Source organism: Balaenoptera ricei, chromosome 20, assembly GCF_028023285.1.
Source record: "Balaenoptera ricei isolate mBalRic1 chromosome 20, mBalRic1.hap2, whole genome shotgun sequence".
NCBI lineage: Eukaryota > Metazoa > Chordata > Mammalia > Artiodactyla > Balaenopteridae > Balaenoptera > Balaenoptera ricei.
Window position 1 is genome coordinate 49,913,662 of NC_082658.1, and position 11,305 is coordinate 49,924,966.

The 11,305-nt window shown below is 49.6% G+C and overlaps 1 protein-coding gene across 5 annotated transcripts; it reads right to left on the bottom strand.

The window, feature by feature from the left end:
• Positions 1-4,215: 4,215 nt before the first annotated feature.
• On the bottom strand, positions 4,216-11,296 carry MRM3 (mitochondrial rRNA methyltransferase 3). 5 transcript variants are annotated; one of them, XM_059908277.1, is made up of 4 exons: positions 10,968-11,296; positions 10,469-10,710; positions 8,890-9,057; positions 4,216-6,701 (listed from the first exon to the last, which is right to left on the bottom strand). In XM_059908277.1, exons 1-4 carry the CDS (start codon positions 11,279-11,281, stop codon positions 6,145-6,147), a joined length of 1,281 nt encoding a protein of 426 aa, XP_059764260.1. In that variant the 5' UTR covers positions 11,282-11,296; the 3' UTR covers positions 4,216-6,144. The 5 variants fall into 5 exon arrangements, with proteins under 5 accessions (XP_059764260.1, XP_059764259.1, XP_059764261.1 ...); XM_059908276.1 differs by having other exon boundaries at positions 10,469-10,713; XM_059908278.1 differs by having other exon boundaries at positions 10,469-10,713; positions 11,149-11,230.
• Positions 11,297-11,305: the final 9 nt, after the last annotated feature.

An 11,305-nucleotide genomic window follows, 5' to 3' on the forward strand; every position in this document is an offset into this window, starting at 1 on the left:
CAGTGGGGGGGGGGGTGTACACACAAGATCCTCTTGACTTTCACTGGATATTTGGCAGCTATGTTTCAGAATTTTTGAGAACCAACCCCTAACGTGGTCATCTGTCGAATCCTCTGGAAGCCGGGATGTTCGTTTGGATTAGAGCGCCAGAGGCAGATCCCCCACTGGAGCTCTGGCCGCCACCTCTCCGGGTTTGACTTGCTATTGCAGGGGGTGGAGTCTCCGATTACAGACATCCTTGTGGACACGTATTCATTCCCCCCCTTCACGGGAACACGTGCTCAGAAGCCTGAGAAGGCCAGTTGGAGAAACACAAGGAGTTGAGCACGGGTCCTCTTGTGAAGAATGGGGCAGTAGTTGGAGACTCTCAAACCTAGCTCTGTCCTAGGGCTAGGGGCTGCTCCGGGAGCCCTGCCAGTATCTCCCTGGGGGGCGGGGGGTGTGGGGACGAGGTGAGGTCACCCTCACTTGGAGGATGGTTGGGATTTCTGTCTGTGCCCTGTACCATGATGGCCTTGGAGCAAAGGTGGTCTCTCTTAGCAACTACTTAACCTTCTGGGGCAAAAGAAACAAAGTCCAGTAGAGGAGTCCTCCTCGCAAGTCACTGCAGCAGAAAAATTAGGTCATTTGTGATCCTTCTACGGTCCATGCAGGGCCGACTAAACTACTTGCCACTAATGTCAACTGGACCCTTGACACCAGAATTCCCCTTCTGGAGGGGGGTGTGGAGGTTAAGATCAATGGGAAGGTTTACCAAAAAGGTGCTTTTGGTTTATACGGTGGCGACTTTGGGGGAAAAATGCTGGGGGAGGATCACCTCACCAGTGAAAAATCCCGGTCTCTATAGTGCGAGAGATCTTAAAGGTTATTGATGCAGACGAAGTGGGTGGCATCTTAATTCCCACTAAGCAGCTCCAAAATATCTTAAAATTCTTGTCGCTAATCGGAAGCAGGTTAAAACACCAGCTGTGACATACTCAAGGTCTTCCGCCGGCAGCAAGGGAAACCATGCCCTGCAGGTTGAGGCAGGATGGTGGCTGTAAAAATGCCACCTTGGGGTTCCAGATCTGTGTTCACCACAATGACTTCCAGATCCGATTCTACCCATTTTCACAACAGAGATGAGATTTTTTTTTACCTGTCCCCAACAATAAAGATCTGCTTAAGACAAAAAGTATGTGTGTGGGGTTGGCATGTACAGCGGGCAGCTGTAAAGGCCAGAGGGCGACTGAGAATCAGCTTCTTTTCCAGGAGTGAGGGGGCTGCCTGCTACCCCCGCCCCAAGTGTGTCCTCGCTGTCAATGACTCTCGCTCATCCAAGCTCAGGGAGCCTGTTCTGCTTTTCTGGCATCAGCGAAGCTTCAAGTGGTAATTTTCAGCCAGACTGTGTTTTTTCCTGTTGCCTAATTAAAGCCACTAAAAAGCTGTTCTCTCCTCCTGCGGCCTTGTTCCAGGGCAGCAAACGGAATTCTGCAGTGATGGACATAGTAGAATGTGGTCCAGGAACGGAGCAGCTGGACCCAATGAGGTCATCGGAGAACTACACACGCGTGTGCGTGTACACGTGGAGAGGCCTGCGGGCTTGGAGTGGCAGCCCTGGGAGGGGCCCAAGCAAGTAGCTGGTCCAGCCCCTCTAGTCGTGCAAGCATTCTGTTCACTGTCACCTCCCCCTCGGGCAGGCCCCTGCTTGCCCGCTGGGAGCAGGAGCTGAACATGGTGGCAGTGAGCGGTGTGGATCGTGGGAGGTCCGGCAGTGCCCCTGCAGCTTCTCTCCGGGTGCTGCGGCATGAACCGAGGACAGCCTGGAGCTCAGGATCTTCCATTTACCCTGAAGCAGCTGTGTTCAGTGAGCACTCAAACCTAAGTCCCTCTTTGCTGACACCAACAGGGACAAGAGCGCCCACTGCTTTCCTCCAAGCAGGCTGCTCAAGGGAAAATGCTTTGGGGACAAACGGCTGTTGTATATTCGCTTCATTATTGATTGTTCATTATTAGCAAGTGGTGCATGTGTGAAGGGTAAAATATTTTCCAGGAAACAAAAAGCTCGGATGTAGGAAAATCTTACATTGGGTCTACTCTATGGCTGGGATTTCTCCTTCTACGAGGGTAGATCTGACATCAGGACATTCTAGGTATTCCTAAGTGTGGAAGCACGAAGAGAAGTAACTCTGCTGCATTTTTCAGCCTAAGTATGTCTCACCCTCTTGGCCTTCTGGAATACTTCCCGAGTCAGGAAATGTGTGACTAGATTTGGGTAGGACTTGTTCTGAGGGGCTGTAGGGTTTCCATGCAACAATGTGCCACCTCATGAAAGCCTCTGTCCCCAGGCCTGTAGGCCAGTGTGCAGCCCCAGGAAGGCAGCCGGTCTCAGGTCTGACTCCTGGGCGCTCTTGCCTCACACAAGTAAGTCACCCACACGGGCTAGAAGTGGGATATGGGAGGAGGCACGATTAGGACCCATTCCCCCAAAACAGATCTCCTTTGATATCAGAGGATATGAAGTCCCCAGCCAGTCAAGCCACTCTGCCGGCCTGGGGTCACAGAGGTGCAAGGGCGGCTGGGAGGCCAGACCCTGCTGCAGCCACGTCTCTCCCCAACCTTAGTTCTCTTCTTGCATTTTGAGGAAGGATCAGCTTTGGTGATGGTCTTCTCCAACTATGAGGCCTTAGTTGAAAAACTTGCTCCTCCCTACAAAACAGATGTGAAGAACAGAGCTGCTACCATGCGTGATGTATGCAGATTTTGAGTACCTGGCCTTTGAGCAGCGGCCTGGCTTCCTGAGGCTATGAGCGCCTGCAGCTGCTCCAAGGTAACGCGGGACCCTGGTTCAGGGACTGTCAGTCATCCACAGCAGCACGTCTGGCTTCTAGCTTCTTTCTTTTGCGTGTTCACTGATGCGGAGGACGTGAGATCTTGGAGTTTAAAGGTGTCTGCACGAGTGTGTCCTTTAAAACACCTTTTTCGGGTGGGCCAGTCAGTTCTGCTCCCACAGCGGGTGGAGGCGGCTTGGCCAAGAGGGGCCCACAGCACAGCCGGTGGTTTTCAGCACCAGTCGGGGAACCCTGGGCGAGGCGCTGATCCTGGAGTCTTCGTGTGGTGGCACAACAGCAGTGGAGCAGTTCAGCTTTTGGTGACATCGGGTGTTGCTAATAACCCTGGGGCAGGTGGTAGAAGGCCCCAGTGGAAACCAGTCCCCCGAGGTCTGCTTATCCTCTGGGCCTTAATGACTGAGATTCTAACATGAGCTAGTAGCCACGGCTCGGGGAGGGAAGAGGACCTTTCTGCCTCCCCTGCCCTGAAACTAAGCGGGGTGAGGCAGTGGGTTCTCAGTGTGAGTTCCAGGCACCTGGGGACATCAGCATTAGTCCAGAGCTGCTTTCCCAGAGGCTCCATTTAAGGGGAAAAGATGTGCTAGTTTTTTCTGAGGCAGCTACTTCCCATTTCTGTCCATTTCCTCCCTAGTTTTTGGTCCAATGTTCTATACTTCAGATTCTGCCGAGAATGAATGACGATGTGGGTGGGTCTTCAACTTTAGCACCTCTGAGCACAAACTGCTTGCAAAAGGCCCACTGTGGTGGAGGGAGACTTTTGACTCCATCCTCGTTTCACAAGTTATATCCAGGAAAAATCCCCACCCTTCCCTTCAGGGTTGGGAGTGGTTGAGGCGTGACTGCCCCCTTGTGGCAGAAATCACCATTACAGCCACTTGCAACACAAAAGCAAGGGGCAGCTTGGCCAACCTTCTGAAGGCTTCTCTTTCAGCCAAGCAATGTGTTTTACTTGTCATATACTGCTCAGTTTTCATTCCTGTCTCCTGGGGAAATGGTGACATAAATATTGGCCTCAAAACAGAGAAGAATTCCAGATGGCTAATTTCCATCACTAGGCAAACAACTTCACCATTTGCTTCCCCTGTAATCATTTTAAAGAAAGAAAAATTTGCCCTCCCCTCTTCTAAGTTATACCCACAAATATACAAAAAGAACTCACAAGGCATGGTATACAAGTCATTGACTATAAAGTGAATGGGATGTAAATGTCTTTTCCTTTTTACACCCAGGATGATAGAATGACTTGCTAGGTGTGCCCTTCTGCGGTGCTTTGTTTTTCTGAACAAAGACAAGGTATAGGGTTTGTTGTTCTTTCAGTGGTTTTTACTTTACAATAAAAGTCAGCAGGAACAATAACCCAGGGACAAAAATTGCAGGAGACTGGTTTCATGCTGAAAAGGCATGAGCCTCTTTTTATTTTTTTTAATCTTTATTGGAGTATAATTGCTTTACAATGGTGTGTTAGTTAGTTTCTGCGAGCCTCGTGTTTCTTTAGCACTTTTCCAAGGTGTTGGGAGACTGTCAATAGAGTGGTATTGTTCTCCGGTGTCCACCGCCCCCAATTTCGCCTGCTGGTGTGACGGGCATTATAGCTGTGAAGCTGGCGGAGGGCCCCAGCCTTTGTGGGCTCAACACAGCATAAAGGCTGTGGGCTTTTCTACTTCTTAAAAGCTGATGGGGGATGGAGAGTCTCAAGAACATTTTGGGGGCCACTGTCACCCAACATTTGTGCAGGGCCCTGGGCAGCCCCAGACCAGAGTGGGACACCAGAGCAACTTCCGGCCAGTCACCCTGAGAGAGCACAGCCAACCAAAGAGATTGTTCCTTTAAAAACCCCTCCCCTCAAACATAACAAAGCAATCCCACTGGGGCACCACTTGGGGCAGGGTCTTGCGTGACCTTTTGGTCTTACCAGGGAGCTGGGCGAGCCAAGGGGGGAGGGAGGGGTCCACGGTTCGTCTTGGGCATGCTGCAACTCATTGGACCTCCCTGTGATGAGCAGCTGAAGGGCTCCCAAGGAACCCCAACCATGACAGGGGCCACTGTATGGAAGGGACGTGGTGACACTACACTGCTAGTGTCTTTGTCCTCAACTCCAACCATATTCGCTGTGTGTAACAGCACTGCTTGAACTAGGTCCCATACTCTAGTTCCCGCCATCCCACCTCACACACACACAGTGACTTACACAGCGATGACCACCTGCGTTTGCCCTCGTGTCCCTGGCTACATCCCGCTGGCACTTGGTGAGTAAGGAGCCAGCTTGCCCTGGGGGTGTGAGAGGGAGAAGAACAGCAGGGTCTTGCTGCAGAGTTGTGGGCTCAAGGGCCCCAAGCTCTCATCCTCAGAACCTCAGCCTCTCCCCTCGCAGGAGCCTCTGTTCACACAGCCTCCAGGAACAGTGGCATTTTCCTAACAGTTCTGTTTATGCAGGATGGGGGATTAATGTAAACAAGTAAGTCATTACATTTAACCAAAAGTGTTATACAAAGTAGGACTAACAGCAGGAAGCTAGTAAAAAGGGTACAGCTTTGCTGACAGATGCAGGATTAAGCTGAAGATTTAAGAACTGTTTCCTCCTTTTCTGAACCAAGTTCTCAAAAAGATATCTGCAGAGGTGCTAAGAAGGTGTAATACCACCTGATGAATTCAGCTCTTTCACCAGAAATGGGGGAAAAAAATTGTGTCACACATACACAGTGTTTAAGTCATGGCCTGAATTAACAACCACAGAGATTAACACAGCCAAGCCAAAAGAAGAGCCAGCTACTGAACGCCATCACCTGTAGCCCTCAGCTTCCTGGGTCATTAATCTCAGCAATGTCCTCATCACTAGGCCAAAGATGAAAAGACAGGCATTGAGACCCACTGACCACACTGAAATAAAACTTTTTAATCTGCTGGTCTACACTTCACAGGGGTTTAATTTCCATTGACCAATGATCACAGGAGTGAGTGACCAAGGCCGGCCTCTAACCAGCGCTCCATGACTGCAGAGCACCCCAGCTGTGGAGGGAGGGGTCCTCCCTCCCCAAGGTGATGCCCTCAGCAACTTTCTGGGCACAAAGATGCTCCCTGGTGGACAATTTTTAAAAACATACAGCCATGAGGAGCATTTACTTACGTTGTCTCTCTCTTACCCACACACACATGTACATATACACACATATATAAAAGTCGGTGAGAAGATGGAGATCTCAGGAGGAATTTTGACCTTTGGTATTTTTGAGGCTAAGCAGAAAGTCAGGGAAGTTCTTATTTTTCCAATAACCACAGAGACGACCTAAAACAGGACTGGCTTCCACGTCCCCTCTCAGTGGTAACTCCCGTCCCTGCTCAAGTGTTCCGCCCTCACCCGCAGTTGTCTCTTCCCTTCAAAGAGCAGGATGCTCGCAGCCATGGCCGAGTTCAGGCTGTCCACACCGGGCACGATGGGGATCAGCAGCCTCCCGCCGCCCGTGCTCTCAGCCAACTGCAGGGACTCCAGGCTCACGCCGCTGCTCTCCCCACCTATCACCACAGCTGCAGGTGCCTCTGTCCAGTCTGAGTCGTAACTCTGGACCTCAAGTTCAGGGAGCCAGCCTTTATTGGCTGCACTTTCTAGATTCTCTTCCTCCTCCTCATACTTGTGAAACTTTAGGGGTCGTTGGTCACATACCCAGCCGCAGTCACTGGCCTTATTAGACACCTGGGCCTGGGCCTGGGCCTGGGCCTGCATGTAAAGGCCACAGTTGTCAGCCACGTAGACGCGGGTGTCGGTGGGCAGGTAGTTGGGCACTGCTTCCCAGTCCACGCTGTTGATGATGGGCACTTGGAAATGTGCGCCCATACCTGCCCGCAGCACTTTGGGTTCCCAGGCATCCACACAGCCTAGAAAATAAAAGGATCCAATTAACATTACAAACCTTCCCAGACATGGGGACTTTGAAGTAAATCAGATTAATTCTGGATCAGGAGATAAAGCAAAAAACGTCCTAGCGTGGCCTTCTTGGTGGCTGGGACCTCTGCCTCCCCAGCTGTGGCGGTGTCCAGCCCAGGTCCTGGAGCATTCGTTCCTGCTAGTGCTGAAACAGATTTCATTCATCCCTTCAACGTTTACCACACACAGGGAATTCCGAATTCCCTGGTGGTCCAGTGGTTAGGACTCGGTGCTTCCACCCCTGGTCGGGGAACTAAGATCCCACAAGCCATGTGATGAGGTCAAAAACAAAAAACAAAACAAACAAAAGAAACATTTACCACACACGTGCCAGATATTGGACGGGAGATGCGAGAGCCTTAAAGTCCCCAAACTCAAGGAGCTCATGATGGAGTGGGCAATGGCGTCGGGACGCCATTTCAGCAGGTGACTATGCTATCAGTAATAACTGATGTAAAAGAAGCATGAACAAGGTAATAGAAAACCCTTGTACAAAGCAGGGCTATCAGGAAAAACCACCCGAGAACACAACACTGAGCGGGATCTTGAAGGCTAGGAGGGTTTTGTCAGAGAATGACCGGGTCAGAGGACAAAGTTACAGAAGTGGGAAGAAAAACTAAGTAAGGTAATTGGGCCAATTACTGAGTGGGGGTGGGATGGGGGTGAGGTGGGAGATGAGACCAGAGGCAGGAAAGGACCAATTTAAAGGAGGTTGGGTATGCCAGGCTGAGGAGTTTAGGATTTTATCCAGAAGACAATATAATGACCCTGAAGGATTTTAAGCAAAGTAGTGACAAAATCTGGTTTATGTTTTAGGAAGACCCATTTGGCTTCCATGTTGAATCTGGATTGGAGCAAGGAAGATGCTAGAAATGGGGAAATTAGATCGGAGGCAATTACAGTAATCCAGGGAGAACCAAGGCCACAGCCCTTTCTTCCATACACACTTCCTCTCCCTTCCGTGCAGTCGTGCTAAGCCCAACTACCTCTATGCATCAGCAGACACTTGGCCTTTCCCACAGGTCGGGAGACAGCAGGACCAGGGCACCACATATCCACTATCCTCCCCAACTTGTTAGCACGAGTCTCCTCATTATAAGTTATCTTAAAAGTTAGCCTGTCAAACTTCAGGATAGGTTAAGTAGGCAAACCAAGTTTAAAAAGGAAAAAAAGACATGCAGAATGTACACTGTTCACATGGACCCCCAACCACAGGGACAAGGCATGGGAAGTGGGCTGTGTGCCAAGAGGTGGCAGGAGGGGTGGGCAGAAGAGGGGCCCAGACTGGAGGGGCGCCATCTAGTCTGACCCCTCCACCGGTGGGGAGCAAGGGACAAGACGAGACTCCCCCTCATCCTGGTGTCCTCAACACTGGCCACCACACCAAGTGTTCCTACTCTTTCCCTACCTCTCACACACCATCCGCCAGCATCAATGTGGAAACCACACTGCCTGGATTATACAGGTGCATTCCCAGACCACACCTGCTCTCAGAGGTCTCAACGAGGCAGGTGAGTGGGGTACTGATGATGGAACCCCGCACCTCACTCATCCCAGCGGAGAGATGCATCCCAACAAGGTGTGACTGGGAGGAGGAGGTGGCAGGAGCAATTTAGGCAAGTCTCAGCAATGGGACCACTTCGGTTTACACCAAATGGTAGCTTGACTGTTTCTGATGAATGATCCTCTCCCTCCCCGCTCCCCCCAGGCTGTAATAGCCCTTTTAGGCATGTCCCAACTGTTAGGCAAGTCTGTTTGGAACCAAGGCTACTAATTCCCGTTTCTGACGAGAGGAGACAACCAAGTGTTCAAACCAGCATCTGTTTCTTCCCTGATTAATTATAAGTTCTTTAATAACGTAGCAGATGTCAAAATAACTTTAAAGATAATCAACATGAATGAGTGTGCCAGGCGCAGTGCTAAGTACTTGATACTCATCATCTCAATCCTTAGAACAACCTTACCAGGTAGATTCTGTTACGCCCACTTTACAGATGAGGAAATTGACATTCAGAATACTGCTTACTTACACATAGCTACCAAGGGACAGATCCAAGATTCAAATACATGCATGTCTGCCCACAGAGCCAGCTCACTTACAAACGGCCACCTAATCCACCCAGTAACATGTGCTCTTACCTTTGGTGAGTATCACTTTGCTGCAGCCTACACCAGCAGCAGAGCGCAGAATTGTCCCCAGGTTCCCAGGGTCGCGGAGATTGTCACAAATCAACAATATGGGCAGTGTGTGGCGAAGCTGAGTCTCTGGGTATGTCATCTTAACGTGGTCAGGTTTGGCAAAAATCCCTAAAGAAACAAAAAAGGTGGTTCATTTGTCTGATGTGGGCATGGGGAGTAATTTGACTTTTCATTTATTTATCATTCTTTGTGTACTTAATTACATACTAGGTGAAAACATTCTGATCGAGAAATTCAGTGCCCTCCTCTCCCTCATAACTGCTTTCAACCTTGGAGTGTATCCTTTCAGAACTTGTTCCATGCATCTCCCTACATGTATGTCCATCTACCCATATATAAGTGCTTTTTCTTTTACCTAAAAAAAAAAAAAAAATCACACTCTATGAAATTATTCTGTAACCCAGTTATTCTTTTTTTCTTTTTGGGCCTCACTGCATGGCTTGTGGGATCTTAGTTCCCCGACAAGAGATCAAACCCGGGTCCTTACCAAGGACAACTATAGCTAATAAGAGCACAGTTACTTAGACTGAGTGGAGGACTTTAGCAGTCCAAGTCCCCACCCTACGGGAGAGTTCTGGGCACAGGGGCACAGATTCCTAGGACTTGCTGGGTTACAGAAACAAGAGACGGTCCCCAGAATTTCCGCTCCCAATTAATAGCTGTACAGTGAGCCCACTACAGGGAATGTGCACGCACAACTGGTGTGAGAGGCCCTGGCCTGAACATTAGAATCTTGACGAAAACGCCCTCCCTGCCCCAACTATCCCTTACTATCCAAGAGAAATCTCTACACTCACACATTCGATTCTCATATCTTGAATGTCAAAAAAGTATAAAGAGTTTAGTCTTTCCATATTTAGAAAAAAGACTTTCTAAGTGCTAACAGACAGTCTATTAGAATCTTGAGTTGGATTCAATCAAATGAAGACAAGGTTTCCTGTTCAACAGGCTAAACAGGGCGATAAATTGCAGCTTACTGCTCACACCTGCTTCTAGAATAAGGGGGTCAACAATATATAGGTATTACCACACTGGCAGAGGTTTTGTGGAAATGGAGGCTAAATCTTTTGGTAAACATTTTAATTTTTTTTTTTTTTTGGCCTTGCCTCGTGGCTTTCAGGATCTTAATTTCCCGACCAGGCATCGAACCTGGGCCCACAGCAGTGAAAGCACCGAGTCCTAACCATTGGACCACCAGGGAATTCCCAACATTTTCTTAATTTTTAATTGAACACTTAAGGTTGAAGAAGTGACCCCCAAAAAATAAGGTCTGAGGAAGACTGATTATTCCCTAGAGACTATTAAAAAACCACAATACAAACGACAAAAAAATGGCTTGAGTCTCCACTGAAAATACAAGATGCACAGATTTGAGAACTGTATTTTTCTGGATGTCTTAAGAAAAGGTTAGGCACAGTAATATTCTGAATTTGGTTTAAATAAAATTTGTTGCCCGAGACAAATATGAACAAATAATCCCAAGTCTCTACTTCTACACACACACTGGATAACCACTGACCCATTATTCCTTGTGGTGTTACTAGGTCGGACCAATCCTTGATGTCCTCAAATTTCACCTTAATGAGGCTAACACCCTTCAGCTTCTCAATGGGCAGCTCCTTTATGTATTCCAGACGGCTAAAGAAGAAAACTTTGGGCACAGCACCAGCCTTGAGAGCATCTGCAATCAGCCTACGACCTTCCAACAGGATCTTCCCTTGCTTTTCCCGAAATGGCCTGGACTTAACTACTGTCATCACACTGCTGTGGGTGGAAACAAAAAGACGGGGAATTACCAACATCCTCGTTACGGAGACACATCTAGTTCTAACAGACATGAAGAGCTTCGCAGGGAAAGAAACGAACTGTTAGAAAGACACTTATCCTGCCCTCCGTGCATAATAAAAACCAGCGAGTTGTGCTGGAAGAAGTCCTCCAACGGGAGGAAAGTGGTCAAGGTCTCGTCCTGAGGAGGAAAGAGAAACGAGAAAACTCGACAAGCCTCAGGAACACATCACCTCAGCCTTTTGTCTCCAGGGAAAGCCTTATCATAGCGAAGCCCCGACTCTTCCCAGGTGCTGGGGGTCTGGGATGGGGGAACCTGACGCGACTGCTTCAGTCGCTGTTCGCGGGGACTGGTCTCTGCCGCCGCCTTCCGAGGCTGCTTCCCGGGACCGGGCTTCCGTTCCACGACCTGACCTGATGGAAACACCACTTTCACGGGGCTGCGCCGCAGCGCCCGGACCCAGCGCCGCGCGTCGAGTTCCCAAGTCCGCACCACCGGCAGCAACGGTCGCGTGGCCCAACACGCGCACTCCCCCAGCACCGCCATCTTCCCCTGCGCCGTGAGCTGCGT

What these genes read in the sequence shown, in the direction of transcription:
- MRM3 (XM_059908276.1), bottom strand. Translation starts at nt 11,281, where the DNA reads ATGGCGGTGCTGGGGGAGTGCGCGTGTTGGGCCACGCGACCGTTGCTG. An exon ending in CCTGGAGACAAAAGGCTGAG is followed by an intron (nt 10,714 to 10,967) that starts GTGATGTGTTCC and finishes TTCCACCCACAG; the next exon opens with CAGTGTGATGACAGTAGTTA. An exon ending in AACACCACAAGGAATAATGG is followed by an intron (nt 9,058 to 10,468) that starts GTCAGTGGTTAT and finishes TTGTTTCTTTAG; the next exon opens with GGATTTTTGCCAAACCTGAC.